This window comes from Toxotes jaculatrix, chromosome 2 (genome assembly GCF_017976425.1).
Source record: "Toxotes jaculatrix isolate fToxJac2 chromosome 2, fToxJac2.pri, whole genome shotgun sequence".
NCBI classification, from domain to species: domain Eukaryota; kingdom Metazoa; phylum Chordata; class Actinopteri; family Toxotidae; genus Toxotes; species Toxotes jaculatrix.
Window position 1 is genome coordinate 23,785,688 of NC_054395.1, and position 16,371 is coordinate 23,802,058.

General features: G+C 42.7%; 1 protein-coding gene across 1 annotated transcript in view; it reads right to left on the reverse strand.

The window, feature by feature from the left end:
• Positions 1-16,371, reverse strand: part of scube3 (signal peptide, CUB domain, EGF-like 3) — a 68,528-nt gene that overhangs the window by 26,593 nt on the left and 25,564 nt on the right. Inside the window, exons 4-6 of the mRNA XM_041052836.1 lie at positions 12,330-12,464; positions 1,928-2,074; positions 347-463 (exon numbers count right to left, since the gene is read on the reverse strand). Of these exons, the coding sequence (XP_040908770.1) occupies positions 347-463; positions 1,928-2,074; positions 12,330-12,464 (399 nt within the window). The remainder of the gene's footprint in view (positions 1-346; positions 464-1,927; positions 2,075-12,329; positions 12,465-16,371) is intronic.

Below are 16,371 nucleotides of genomic sequence, written 5' to 3' on the forward strand. Positions count from 1 at the left end.
CTGTTGCACAGTGTCCAGTGAAGGAGAGGAGGAGGAAGAAAAGCCAAAGCAGATGCAGGGACTGAGAGGTTACTGGAGCAGCAGCAGCAGAGGGGAAAGCACAGTGGATGGTAGCCTTTTGTCCTTGTATGTCACAGATCAAGAGAAAAGGCTCAGGCGTACAGCTACTGTAATAAGGCCTGTATTTCAACTTGCATTTTATCACTATAAACCTCATTTCAGATGTTAATTAAATTTGCTGTTGGAAATTGCGTGCCAAGTTAATCATTTGTGGTTCTACATTTTCTCATTCAAAAGCCACTTTATTTCTTGCCCTTGGTAGTTGCATTGCGGTGAGGTGACTCACCTACACATGTCTTTCCATCGCTGTGTAGGACGAACTTCATGTGGCACGAACACTTCGGGCCATGGTCTGTCTCCTCGCAGATGTGCTGGCAACCCCCATTACCATAGTTACATGTCACTATCAAGGGATACATAGATAACACAAAGTGTACATCCAGGGTAATAAAAAACACCTTTTAAAGTATTTCTTGAGCATTTCATGCCTTTTATTTGAAAGTGGGCAGCAGAGAGGTGAAAGGAAATGAGGGTAGACCGGGGACAGAGAGATATACATCAAAGGTGACCAGCTGGAACCTCAGGATAAGGACTCTTTCTCTGGGCTGTAGGCTCTGTGACGTAAATACTGCACGCTCAATTCAGTCCTCCTTCAGAGGGCTTCAATGAGGCACACTGTAAATTTCAGTTGCTCAAATGACTGGATTAACAAAATCATAGCTCAGTCTCACCATGTAAACAACATGGAGAAGACATGCAAAAAACTGTCTCAAATTACTGCCAGTGTCAGCTTGCTGTTACCAAATTATTGTTTAGACTCAAAAACCGCTAAGTGCAGTCAGAGTATTGCAAACAAATGGGACCTTCAGACATCTTTCAACATTTTCACTGCTTATTAAACATTGTGCAACCGGTCTTAAATCAAGGTCAAAATCTGTGTACCATAATATGAAGAATGGCACACCACGATTTACATATTCACCACCTCAACTGGTAAATCTATGCTAATTACATTAATCACTGTCATTGCTTTACTCATTCATTCCTGCCCATACTAAATGTTTTTATTCTTGTGACTGAAGAATTACATTGGAGCTGCAGAAGATTTGAGGGGTCATATTTTTAAACTCTTTGACAGCCAATGAGGTGGCCCTGAGCAAGAGGCCGAACTTACTCACTCATTGTAAGTCACTCTGAGGAGTACGATTTCTGGTCTAAGCTTGTGTGTTCATGTGTGTGCCTTTGCAAATCTCTAAGTGCAAATACATTTATATGCTGGCGGGCGAGGGAAGCATTAACCTTGGCACTTTAAACACACCTGTGATGACAGAGTGAAAAAGAGCACGAGCGAGCCGAGCCTTCCACCGCCATCCTGTCTGCACCCTACCATCCCAGCGCCTTTTGCCCTTTTCCTAGGCTGTCACAGAAAAACTATAGAATAACACTTCTCCAATCCTTATCCAAACACAGACAAATCCCCCATCAGCCCTGGCCCCAGCTCTGACAGGATGATCTCCGTTGCACAGCAACAGGAAGTGTGCGCTGTCCATCAGAGCAGTCCCCTTTGAGTAACCTCCCCACTTGCCCTGGTTGTGTAAATGATCGCTCCTTATTTGATAAACATGTGTTTCTTTACAAGGACTATTCAGAAGATTAGTCACAACTTAGTAATCTAACGTAAATGTCAGTAACCTCCTTCAAATCTGTTGGAAGGCATTTGTGGAATGAGTGCAATTATCCATCATCGGCAGGTTTCCAACCCCAATCACCTTTTCATGAGGAGCCTATAAATCCTCCTTCTGTATGTGTGTGTCTATGCGTGTGTGTGTGTTAGTCTTTTACTGTGCTTGATGTTGAGATGACTTACACTTGCAGTCCTTCATGTTACGGGTGAGCTGGAATCCAGGTCGACACTCACAGGAGATGCCACCCTTCTGTGTTTCCCTACAGATGTGTGCACAGCCGTGATTCTTGTCCATGCACGTGGGTCCCTCCTTTGTGCCTTCTGGTTGCACTGTGAAGGAAAACAGCGAGAGCAAGGGGAGAGAGTTTATCTCTTAACTGCCACAAAGTTTAGTCAAGTCATTTTTTTTTTAAAGCCAAAGATCATTCAGTAAACTAAGACTTTGGTTTTAAATAAGATATTTCAAAGCTGGCAGGAGGAGAAAAAATGTTCAAATGCCTGTCATGCATTCTGACCTTCAGTCACATATATATGCCTACTGCTGGTGACTGACATACCCTGTACCCCTTCACAAAGATTCAAGCACTTGTTGGAACATGCTCACTCATTTCAGGCTATAAAAAGGAGGCTGCCTGCAAAAAGGATAAAACTCCCAGCAGGAGCTGATCCCGTAGACCTGTAATTTTAATTGAGGTAAGCCCCCATAAAGAAAAGAAAACGCAGAGAAAAATGAACTCCTTGGTTTAATTCTCCCTGCAGAGACTGAGTTCAAAAGGGATTGCACTAAAATAAGGGCATCACTGCACGTTTTCTTGAGTCATCAAGGTTGAAGAACTACAGGAAGAATGGGGCTCTGAAAGGCACAAAATAAAGATGTAATTAAAAAATTTTAATTATTCAAAGCTTTACTAAACATGGCACACAAAGATGCATAATTTCTGTGTTATGTATAAATGCTTCATGAAGAGGTACAACAGACTCTCAGCATGCATTTGACTTGAGACCCTCACGTCATGAATTATAACACAAATGGACGCAGTGCTCCCTCCACTTTCCTCTGCACTGTAATAACAGTGCTGCCTTTGCGGGAGGAGACTGATATTTGACTTATTCCTTGTGAAACCCTGCCACTGCTACAGATGCAGTGACAAACCCCAGCTCTCCGGCTCATTAAAAACCAAACAGATCTCTTTTCCTTCTCTTCTGGCGAACAGGGAAGCCATGTGCGAGAGAAGACATCTCCATTAATGTCTCATTAAATCTGCTGTCGCACTGAAGGGTGTTTGGAGGTGTAACTTTCTTAATTGGCCAACTTTTTTGCTATAAATCTAAGCATTTGCATACGTGTGTGGAATTATCAACATCTAGTAAAGCTTATATAACCTTGTGCACTCTTCCTCTAAAGTCCAAATGTAGTGTGTCAGTCTTGACAACCGTGTGCTGTCGTACAGTTTCTATGCAGCTGCCTTGAGGGCTACACGGAGAAACAATCTCAGCTTGACAGAAACGGTTTTTCACATCATTCTATCCTTAATTACTTTTTTTTTTTTGCACTTGTAACTCCTGCCACCATAACCTCCTTTGACTATGCCCTCTTGTTTCCCATGTTCTGCCAAAAACCCAACCTGCCCCTTTATGTATTTCCACTCATGGTTGATGTCAGGAATCTATTCTGCGTTTCTCTAGACTTCAAGGAGCTGACAATGCAAGAGTGACAGACAATTCTGACCTCCTGGTTAAATACTTTCCATAAATTTAAGTCTGTCAACAAGTGTCACAAGGTCATACAGTCCTCTCAGACGTCCCCTGCCCGAGCTCTTGCTGTTCTTGCAGACAGGGTGACACAAACTGCAGCAACAGCCTTCCCTGCTACACGAACGCTGGGCTGGTGCTGGTGGCTCTGAAGGCGAAAGGAAAAAGGCACGTCACAACTGAGTGAAGTGACCGTGAATGAACATCAACAGATGCTATATTGTGCAAATTTCACAGTGAGCCATGTGAATATTTAAGTAGGACGAGGAATTCGGCGGTCTCTTTTCTGGGCTTTGTGTCTATCCGAGGCCAGCACAAGAAACAGACATCTATGAACTTAACAGAGGATTGAATTTCCAACTACGAAGCCCCAATGGATTTAAGATTACATACTAAGGTTGTATTATGCATCCCAAAATTCACTTCACTCCACCTTCATTTTTATGCAGCCCTTCTACCCGAATGCTACAGACCCATCCATCAATAACATGTCGAGCTGGGGCCAGAACCCAGGCCTTCATCTCTCGGAGGACCAATAAAAGCCAAAGTGTTGACACAATGGTCCTTTTCTCCAAGCCAGGCCCAGCTATCATCCACCATGTGCAGTTCCTTCTAACTGGCTGCCAAAAGCCTCCAGTTTTTATCATTACTAAATGATGGGAAGCAGAAAGAAAAACATCCATTCATAAGGAGGAGGAGAGAAAAAAAATCTCTTGATGATATACGCCGTGATCTACTAAAACAATCTGCTGACCCATAAAATATAACTCTATATGTAGAAACTAATAAAAACTATCACAGACCACTTTACAGGCAGAGATCTGGACAGGAAATAGAGTCCAAAGTCTTGGATTTGAGAGGGAGTCCTCTCAAATAGCTACCGAGGGACAAACCAGAGTGGATATAGACTTTCACACAGCTCAACACAGACAGTCATCATCAAAACTACTGCACTTGTGGTAAAAAGGGAACACTGCAATTAACCAAGAAAACAAGTGGGAGTGTTCCCTCTGTGAGGCAGCCACAACTTTATCCTCCCAGGACAGGTCATGACCTCTGTGCCCAACACTAAAAGGCGATCCGGTTGCCAGAAGCCCATAAATCTCTTGCCTTACTTGCACACTGTAGGTAATGGCATGTGTCTCAACGGAACAGTTTCTGGGATATATGCTTATTCGCTTTCTTGCTGAGAGTTACATGAGAAGATCAATACCAATCTCATATCTGTACACTGAACATGAAGCCACAACAAGCAGCCAGTCAGCTTAGCTTGGCACGAAGACTGGAAACAGGGGGAAATCAGCTTTGACTGACAGCAACCAAACAACTGTCATTAAGCTCTGATTCAAATGTTGCTGAATCCCGACTGGTGCACAGAGGTATGTGTCAGCACCTTTTCCTGCCCATTTAAAACCACAGAGAGGAGAACAGAGAAAGAAAAATAAAAAAAATAAAAATGAAATCTCTCATATGAGATAACCAAAACTGATCTAAATTTGTCAGGTAATAGTGTGTTCATGTAGGAGCCCTTCATTCATAGTAAGAAGCTGACTGAGAAAATAGGTTTTCAGGGCCTTTAAGAACACGGCATTAGGGCAGTTTCACTTGCAGACAAGATTTATTTTAGTAGTTCTCAATATACCTGCGACCCAATAAGATTCTGTTGAGCACGCTAAATTTCCAGTGCTTACTTTTCCTATTCTTACCTAAAGAAATAACAGCATGAGCCTCCGGGGATAAAGTGACTACTGTAAGTTGTTTTTTTCGAACTCTCGAAGCAGAATCAATTTGCGCGTTTGTTATTGACTGAGTGGAACTTCAACTTAATATGTGAAATCAGCCTCAGCGTCTTCAGGACATGGCGCTGGGTGCATCACACAGCTACCTTTCTGAAAACCAGTAGGTCAGGATAACAGAAAAAAGCAAAGGAACATAAGGATTTACTGATGATGGCAACTCCTATGGGCAAGTCAGTTTAAATGAATAGCCCTTTGGAGAGACTGATTGGAGCTCAAATCACTATCTAAGGCAGTGGCTGGTAATTTAAACCCTTATAGCTTGAGAGCTAGAATGAACAGGTTGTTTCTCCAGCTCTCTTAGACCAGACCAGCTCTTACTACACTGCAGAAATCCACTGAAAGCATACTATATTCTGACACAGTAAAACATCTGTAGCCTGCAAGAGAGGATTTCGCTGGACCACATGTTGTGCACAGGAGCAAAAGGCTCTGTAAGACTTCCTTCTGAGGTAAAACCTGCCTGCCAAAAATACAAACAACAGTAAACTTTCAATAGCAGGGTATGAGTTTTAACATGAGATGAGGAACTGAGCAAAAGAAGAAAAGTTAACATGGGTGCACCAGCCTAGAATCCAACTCCTGTGATCCTCACACAAAAGATCCAAGGAGGCCACAAGTTCTTCACCACAGTGCTGTGAGCTCTCTTAAACCTGAGAACCATGTAGTGGAGAGACTAAAACAATGGAGCTGAAGTAGGGGAAGGCATGCCAAGGGTTTATAGTCTGTTCTGAGTGCTTGGAGCAGTGAAAAGAGGGCTCATGGTCCGGCTTGAGCCGCTGTCATAGGTCTTAGAGGGGAGACGGTCCCCTCTTTGCTCAACACTGGCTGGAGAACATTAAGCAGCTAGCTAGTGTTGGTTGGTTACAAACTGAAAAGAAGGGGCCTATGTATGGAGCCACCACACTATTAAAGCAACATTCCTTCCTCTTAGATAATGGGCCCTTAAAAGTTTTAATAGGAGGATAAAAATGTCAGCGCATGGAAAGGAGAATGGGAAAGGAGCTGAACCGGATTGGGTTGGGCTGAGCTGCGTTGCAGATGGTCAGACAGAGCAACGGGGCAGCCAGCCGGTCAAGGAAGTAACTCTTCCCCAACAACTCCATTCATAGAGAGCAAAGAGAATCTATCCAAGTGCTACTGTTTGGTCTGTTGTGCGAGCGCTGAATTTCTCCAGCTCCCAAAGGCCTTGTTGAGACTGCTCATTTCACTCCATTTTTCAGAGAGGAGCCACTGAAAGCATAAACAACTAGAGAATGGAAAAGTCCATAGGGAGAGAGAATTCTGGACGGTTACATGTCACTGCAGAAGTGCTTAATGTACAGCTTTTATTTGTATATTGTGCTCCTGAGATTGAAACCACAAACATTTACATGCACAAACATGTAGCAAACTCTAACTGGTGCACAGTTAAGGCAATATACTTTGGGTAGACAAGAACAGAGTAGATATGCTTATGAAAGGTTCTTGAGAGTCTCTTATGCAGTGACAATGGTATACATGTTTGTGTATTGTGGATGCTGTAAGGATACTTGCATTAATGTATGTGTATGCATTGACACTGGGTTATTTGCATAATGTATGTGTGTCACACACATTTGTGTGTGTCTGCCCATCTGTGTCACCGACAGTTGTGCAGCACCTGCTGGGTCCGTTGCCACTCTCCCCTTCACTCCTTCTCTCATTCTATCAAGGTCACCTCACTGTGCAGTCCCAGAGGAGCCAGGCATCTTCCCAGCAGAACAGACAACACAACAGAAGGCTGCTGGCTTTCTTTAATACAAAGATACAAAAGATATGAGATGCAGTATTTTATCATAAGAGCCGCATTCCTTCCGAAAATCAAAGGGAGAGGCAACTGAAGAAGGCGTCTGTCTCTGCAGAGTTCAGTCTGGCCCTCTGGTTAAAGCCATGACAGCCAAGTGTTAGTGGAAAAACCCCACTGGCACTCATGCAGTCCGCAGCAGCATGCTGGGCTGGCCAGCTTAGACATGGCCTTCAACAAACCCACGAGCAAAAGGGATGCCCATCTCAAATGAGGTACGGAGAATTCAGTGGCAAGGCAGCCAACATTTGCTAAAGCCCAAGCCACTGATGTATATTTGTTCAAGGGTGGGGGTGAGGGGGGTGGAAGCACGGGGCCTGTGAAAGTCTTGACAAAAGACAGAAGATGAGAGGAGATCATGTAGAAAGAGACAGGGAGCGAAAATATAAGGACAGTGGAGGGCTGAACAGAAAAGGACAAGAGGGACATGAAAGTGTCCTGTCCGTCTTTGTCTCTGCTGCTCGACTTACGGGAGAGACTTAATAGGTAGCAATGGAAGCACGAGGCGTTCCTTTCGCTCCACTTCCCTAGAATAGGAAAAGAGCCTGGTTATACGGTTGGGCTGCAGAGCAATGGAGCAGCGACTTCTGCACTTGTAAAAACAGTTCTGCGGCCAACGCACAGACAGGCAGGCAGGCCTGCTGAGAACCACCGAGGGGAACATGTAAGAACAATGTCGGCTCCTGCACTGTGGGACAACCACACAGTACAAGAACATACATAAAAACGCATAAGGTTCGTTATCACAAACACACATAGTTATATATTTGATTTTGCAATATTAAACACTGCATCACTGGAGTGATGGAAACTGGCGCTTTAGCAGCGCATTACTTCATGAAATGTGTAACAGTCTGTTGGATGGATATTACATTGTAGGAAAATAGGTTATTTAATCAATTTGCGATAAGAAAAAAACCCTAAAACAATAAAACAGGGTTCAGTGACCCTGTGCCTGATTTCATACAGAAGGAATGTCATGGCTGCAGAGCAAAACTAACTGAGAATGTGATGCGGCCATTTTTTATGGACTTGATCACATTTATAGGAAAATTCCTTGCGCTGCTTCAGTTCTGGCCAGCATCCTGGAGTCGACATGCCACGGTCTGCATCTAAATGTCATAACAGAACGTGTCTGAATGTGCCTCCAGCAGGATTAAATTGAAAATTATTGAGTTGTGTGCTTTTCTGAGTGTGTGTGTGTGTGTGAGAGAGAGAGAGAGAGAGAGAGAGAGAGAGAGAGAGAGAGAGAGAGAGAGAGAGAGAGAGAGAGTGTATGTGATTATGGCCATCATGTCCACTGTGTTCATATTTGAATTTGAGAAAGAGAGAACGAGAGAGACAGAGAAGAGATTAGCTGCACAAGGGGTAACAACCCCTTTGAGAAGCTAATGAAAGTTGTAAACACAGGAAGAGGTTTTCATTGACAAAGTAAACATTTCCTGGAGAGACAAGGCAGTAGGCCTGCCTATTGTACAGAAAAATAGCTCCAATCATATCCTGAGCCAGGTGGATGATAAAGAACAAGAAATTGTTATATTATTTTTTCTAACATGGTTAATATAGCATAAAATGATTTGAAAATCAATGTGAACATGTTGTGGTGTAATGGCCCCTACTCAACTAGAACTGCAACTTACGACTACTTGATGAATCTGCTAATTATTTTTAGTAACCACTTTCTCGATAAAATAAAATAGTGAAAATAAAATTTCCAAGACAACACATTAAAATAGTGCGTTTGGTATGACCCACAGCTCAAAACCCAAAAATATACAATTTATGAATATATATCATGAAGGAAAGCAGCAAATTCTGACATCTGAGAGGCTGATCACAGAATATTTTTGTATGAAAAGATTAATCAATTTTCCAAATAGTCACTGATTAACTTCCTCAACTGACTAATCGATTAATGGACTTGCCGTTTTTTATCTACACTGAGCACTCAGTGATCTAACTTGGATATGACAGGATTCTGTAGAAATGTTACTTTCCTGTTTTATCGCATCCAGTAAAATAATCTAAGCTATATTTTGCATAATAGACTTCCTTCTTGACTTAATTTATGTTCTCTGGTTTGTGACTGTGCACTCTGGAGACTTGAGTGCAGTGGCCTATTAACAGATTTATGCCAGCAGTGAAAGGTGACAGTAAGGCCTCATGTAATCAAAAGTTTTCCCTGCAATGAGCTTCAGACTGTAATGTAATCACCAGGCTGGTATGAACTCTCAGGCTCCTTGCTGATATCCGCGGCTTTCCTCACAACGCCAGCAACACTTGTGCCATATTGAATGGCAGAGTGACAGGGAGCTCAATCCAGACAACTCAACTTCTTGTTAAATGTTACATCTCTCCTTTGCCTTGTGCTAGTTCAACGTGTTCAGCTGCCCCGTCTCGCAGTGAATTCTACAGAGTTCACAATTCGACTTTCAAATCACATAATCACATTTGGTGTCTTTTGAGCTGATGACAAAAGGACTGAATACATGAGTTACTATATGTGACTTACATAACAGCCCATCAGTGCACACTTAAGGTAATTGCCCTACCGGATATTCAGAAATGTAGAGGACTAAAATTATGGACGTGTGGGTTGACTGAGCCTGAAATTCCTGAATTCCAATGTGCTGGATCCCGTCTCACGCACATACGTCCCTGTTATCCTCCTATATAAAAGAGACAATAAATCAAACGCGAAGCAGTGGAACCCTTCTTGACCTAAATGGCATTCCTATCAACCACTAAGCACCTTGGCTGGCCTTTCAAAGGCTTTATTTCTTGACTGGAAGAAATGTTTGGGGAGAATAAATGAACTGTTACATTTTGGCCAGCTAGACGATGGAGCCTTCATTTGGCCGGAGTTATTCCTGTTCAGGGGGGCAAGGGCAGGTCTAATAAGAGACAGGCCAGCAGCAGCCTTGTCATTAGCTGAGAGGCCGGCAGACCCCTGCTGCCTAATTGGCACAGGCTCACTGCTAACAAGGGTTTCCTACCAGCAGGGGAAACAGACTGGTAGCGCCAGGCACTGCAGTGACCAGCTCTCCACCATCCCCAGGAAGACTCACAGAAGTTACCCAGGGAACACCTGACCCATTAATGAAAGAAATGGAAAGCTGATGTCTTTTTAATGAGAACAATAAAGCTCATGAGCAAACTGCACCCAAGGCTTTGGTCTTTAAGAAGAGACTTGGCAGAATGGATGGAGTGTTGCTTTTAAACTGACTTGGCTGGGAGATTAGATCAGTTTTAATTTTCTCAATGATTTTCTTTCTGAGCCACTCGTGCACAATTTTTCAGTGAGTGAGGGGAGTGATGTTTGCAACAATTCAGCGGGCTTATTGTTCAATAACTTGGAGGAGCCACTTCCTCACCACTTCCATTTTCCTCCAGGCACACACTGTAATAAGAGCAGTAATAATAAGCAGATGAGTAGTTGTTCTGTCTGTTAGTCTTTCAAAAATAATGAAACAATGATAGGGTGGCTATCTGATGAGTGAGGGAAGTTTATAGATTGATGGCAGCTTTAATCTCTCAATCCAAATGGGTCTCATCTGGAAGCAATAAAGACGAAATTAATATGAAAATGGAAGATTAACAGGAACTGAGGGCATTTATCAAGAAAGAAAGAGGAGAGAGGAAGTGAAAGAGAGACAAAGAGAGCTTGGCGAGACTGGACCGGCGCTCACAGTCTGCTTCTGACACCACTGATATAGTTGTGGTGCTTTGAAACACATGATCCAGCTTTTCACTCCACTCAAATAACACTGCGTTTATGAAATGTAAACATTGACAGTTCACTAGGCCAGACTGATCTCATAAACCAGACTTCCAAGATCCACGGTTCACCATCCAGGGGTCTCAGGAACATCACAGTCTAATGACTCCCAGCACGAGGTATCCAGTTATCTTCCAAAAGACAGATGAGAGCCGAGGAGGGCAGGGATGAAGAGACACTTGGATCCTGTACATGCTGTCAGGGCTCGCTGAATGAGAAGCTCTGCTGCAAACCCCAAGAACCAAAAGATCTGCAACACGGTCCCAGCCCGAACTGGCTGGAGCTGAGGAATCTGAAGACAGCTGGGTAATTACTCCTTCAATAAATGTGCTTTGTGATTGTGATAACAGCTGTTCATTTTCTCTGATGATGCTTTTCAGAGCAATGAAGAAATCTACCAAACAAAATACAGAGTCAGGGAACGCTGTGAAACCATGTATTGTGTGACAAACAACGAGCGGAGCAACAGCACAACACAGAGTAGCGCAAGGAACACAATCAAGGACACTTATGGTTTGGAGCCAAATCCCAACAACCTAAATATCCAGCAGCAGAATGTGTCTGCTTTTAAAGGGAAATTGAGATCAAAATTAATCTTTGATAAGAAAGGAGTAGTGTTGGTTCTTGACTTATTTATTTTATTCAAAATCAGAAATACTAAATATAGTCAAAAATAGGAAATACGTCTTTACAAGATCTTTTTTACGACATAAACATATCTTCTTGTGCAATTTTAACAAACTAGAGGGGCTTTGTTACAAACTACAACCAGTGTGCTGTTATTTTATTGACTTGTAAAATTCAGCCACTGAAGAAAATTGCTACAAGACAGTATGCAAAATAGAGGCGTTTTCCTGACAGCTTACTTTGCTCTAAATACAGCTATGACGTTATGAATGTATGTATGTCCCCGGTGCTCCTGTGCCAGAGTAAGCCTCAGAGCAGGTTGGCTTCGTACTTTCTCCTGTCACGTCTCCACATCCCACAGGAATGCACTAAAAACAAGAGGTGTGTCTGCCCGAGGCTACACCTTTAATTGTTTTCTCTGCTCACAGTTCCCCGCAGGCCACTCTCATACCATGATACCTTAAAATGCTGCCAAGCACTAGATTGGTTCAATTTGAAAGGGTGGGTAGAAAACAAAAAGAGATTTATCCCCGTTCTTCGTTTTACTCCCCTCAGTCTGGAGACACTTACCTTTGCTCACCTTTCATTTAGGCCTGTTAGGGCCGATCCCATTCTGAGTTTAAATCAACTCATCATATTATTCAAAAATGCCTAAACCTGAACATACAAATATTACTTACAATAATAAGCTTCTGACACATCCAGTAACACTTAACTCAAGACAAATTCACCACCACAGTACAACATGTATCCTGTTATTTTCCATAAATCATTAATCATCAGTGTGTGTATCTGTGTGTGATTAACCTTTAGGCCTTTGGATACAGGTATGCTGGTTGTCACTCAGGAGGAATCCTTCTCTGCAGCGGCACTCATAGCTGCCCATCATGTTGACACAAATCTGTTGGCATCCGCCGTTGCCTTCTGAGCACTCATCCACATCTGCCAGGAGACAGACACACAGAACAAAATTAATAAGATCGCTTCAAGACAGGACAAATACCACACTGTGTGTCTGAAGGTTGTCTGGGATCAAATCACAACCCATTTAATGGATAAGTAGCTGTAAATGAGAATCAGACATGGATTATAGGAATGAAAACTATCTATATTCTGTCCATTTAGAAGTATAACTGCTTCAGAAAAATGTAACCTGGCAAGTACAGGAAAAGTGAGTGTTAAGGTCTAGAGTTTCCAACAGTTGCTGAACCAACAGTACTTCTGAAGCAGCATAGATTTAAAGACAGTATTTTCAATACATTTTTAATGTGATATGACGACATGTTTTTAAACAAGACTAAGAGACTTCAGCCAGTAATGTTTACCACGTTCACCATCTTAGTTTAGCATGTTAGCATGCTAATTTTCACTAAGTACAGCTGAGGCTACTGGGAATGTTATTAAACAGAAAGAATTTGGTCATAAAAGAAAGTATTGGATATATTTAATTATTATTCTTGACCTGATGGTGGCACTATACGGGAAGTGAGGGGATCACAAAAAATTAATCTGTGGTGAACATGAATACAAGTACCACATTTAATAGCAAACCACAAAAAAAGTTTTTGAGATTTGGCTCATAACCACAAATATCAACTTCATGGTGGCACTTGGCGAAAAAGTCAGGGGGTCACTAAAATCATAGGGATTCATCCTTTGGGGACCATGAATGTCTGTGCAAAATTTCATGGCCATCCATCTAATAGTTGTTGAGATATTTTAGTCTCGGCCAAAGTGTTGGACCAACCGACCAACTGACCAACCTCACTAGCATGGCTAGAAACATACTATATTTACTTTGTGTAAAAAGCTTATTTGAAGTTGAATTCATATGCGCATATATATCCACCAATTTTATTTCATCTAACTGAAATCTGAAATAGTTCATCCTTTCCTCCTGGTATAAAATTGGTGATTTATTTTTTTTTTTTAGTTTAATTTTACTTTAAAATTTAGAATGATTTTTAAACTGCTTCCATCCACCATTTGGTAGATAGAACAAACAGAGGTTGTGGTTTCATTGCAAATGTCATGCAAACAGAAAACACAAGGCACAAAAATGTTCTTGGATATTATGAAAAGCCAGAGGAGTTTGTCTTAAGCTGTGTGAGAAGGCAATGTCTGTGTTAATGGTTATCAGACATGGCAGCACACCAGAGTTGCACTGAAAACCTCCAACTGTGCAGCACTAAGCCATAAAAATGCACATGCAGCACAATGGCAAGTGGGAAACCTGATCCACCTGGGCCAGAGTACCTGCTGATGACGAGTGTCTGTCAGCCCCATGACAGGAGGAATGCAGGGAGAAGGAGGAAGGAGGAGGAGGAGGAGGAGGAGGGAGGGAGAGAGGGAGGGAGGGAGAGGAAAAGTAGAGATGGAAAGAAGAGAGAGTATGGAGTGGAGAAGGGGGGAAATCTATCTCGACTGCATACAAAGGCAGAGCATTTACAAAGGTGTCGCCTGAGGCCTTGTTCTGCCACAGGGAAAGAAGGGGTAACTGACCACAAACGAGAGTTGCTGACTTCATTTCCACTGATAATGAATTGTGCACTTCCAGCTGTTCTCTCCTAATGGCACAAAACTTTTCTTTTTCCAACTCATTGTGCGACTCGACAAAAGAAAAAAAAGAAGATGCAGTAGAACATCTATTAATCTTTTGATATATGTGTTTATTTTCAAAATGAAACATCTTGCACAATGTCATTTTCTGCTGCTTTTATAGTCTGGCGTGCTGCAGAGCTTAGCGACCCTGTCCCTCCCTGTGCGTGACTGCATTGTGGCTTCCCTTCCTTCTTCCCCTGGAGACCCGGGCTCTGTCCCCTCACTACTGACCACACTGGAACCTTATCCATCCCTCTGCTCGATGCATCAATAATCTGCTGTATACACAAGGCTTTTTTTTTTTTTTTTTTTAATAAACCGTCATGCGAAACTAATTTACTGTCTATTTGTCCAGTCTGAGAAGGCCTCTAGATTAAGTTTCCTTTCTGGGGAATTCTCAGTCCAGCAAAGTTAGAACTGAAACTTCACCATGTCCTCTTCTTTCTTCTTTTTCCATGCAGAAATTCAGAGAGACGTGGATTCACCAAACATGTGCAAACACATGCATATTGTGCTCAGAAAGTGGCACCTGATTAGACAGAAATCTCTTGGGTCGATAAGTAGGTCACTGGCAGGTAGCACTTATGACCCTCATCTGCGCTCCTGTTCTCACATTCCATTAGCAAAACTGTCTCTTTCCTCTAAAAACAATGTGTCATGTCAGTTGAGGTCGACTGTGTAAAGCCAGGCGAAGCAGTCCAAATAAAAAAAAAAACTGTCCAGCAAAGTTAACATTTAGACTTTCAGCCACAGTAAAGGAGGGACAGTTTAGAAAAAAATTCTGGTCAGCTGTGTGGCTGCTTGGTGTTGACCTCACGGTCTCATCTCTCTATCATGAAAGTGGCAGTAACAGAGAGGAGACCTTTGAGCTGATGAAATCTGCCAGAAACCCACAGCTGCACCTTTGCAGATAAACTGTTAGCAGGCACCAAAACACCCAAACTCCTCAACTCATACGGGAAAACGTCAGAACACAGGCAGAAGTCTCCCTTTCCCTCTCTTTCACAAACACACACAAACCCTAAAAATTCAAACATGTACAGGCTACACAAATACAACAGTCCTCAGCACATGCACAAAATGCCCATGAGATATGCAACCAGCTTCAGAGGGCCTGGGGGAATTCTCTTTCAATACCCTCAGCGCATCAATGAAGGTTTCATTTCCTGATTCCTTCATCCCTTCAAATGAGGCGTCGCCTGTCAGTAGATCTCTCCTGTTTAAATAGCTCCTATAATTGCCTGTGTTGTGTGCTGGACAAGGCTGACGTCCAAAGCAAATATTTCCAAGCGGAAAGGGGTTCTGGCATGGCCAGGAGAAGTGCTCATGTTATTTGGACTTAAAATATTTTTTTAAAAAATTCTCTTGAGAGGATGGAAAAAAATGTCTTAATCAAGTTAAAAGGGCTGCCTCACTTCTGAAAAATGAGACATGTCTCTGCTCTATCCCTGCTTTACTCGGTGGAGACGAAGGGAAAAGGAAGGTTCAAACGGAGAGAGATTAAGAGATTGGTTGTGTTTGCGGAGGCCATGTCCGCTGGTTTCTCAGATAGCCTTGACTGTATATATAACATTTGGCCTTGCGCAGAGCTTTAGAGCCATGTAAACACGGTGGTTGCCTTACAGAAACTCCTGAACACTTATTTTGGAGAAATGCTCAATTGCTCTCCTTTTTTTAAAAAAAAATGGGTTGAGTAATTTTAGGGGCATTTATTGGTCCAGAACTTTTTTTTTGTGCAAGGGGGAGTGAAAAACTACCGCTGTCTGTCATCAAAGCTGTCCATGCATCTATCCCACTGCTGGGCTTCTATCTAGATCAGACAGAACTGTCTCTGTCGTCTAGACAGACCAGAGACAAGGAGGTGAGTGGACGGACTCTGGCCTCTTTGGGGGCATTTCATTTACAGGAGCTGAGGAGGCACACACTCTTTAATAAGGCAGCAAATCAGAGCCATGTGCAGCGACAGCCAGCAAAACAGCTGGGGGACGGCAGGGGCCAACCATGCCGCTCCAGTAGATGAACAGGCACCAGCTCGACTTCACTGACCATCAGGGAGGAAGGAGTGGCACATGCACAGACAGCTTCAATTAAAAAAGATCCTTTGCCTGAGAGTGCAGAGACACTGAAACAGGCTTTGTGTTAACAAACATTCAGCTTGTCAGCTGAGCTTGTATAAACTGATGTGTTGCAAGATGTCCTGAACTTTCGTCTGCGGAAAACACACCGTCTTAAATCATGTGTGCGGGTG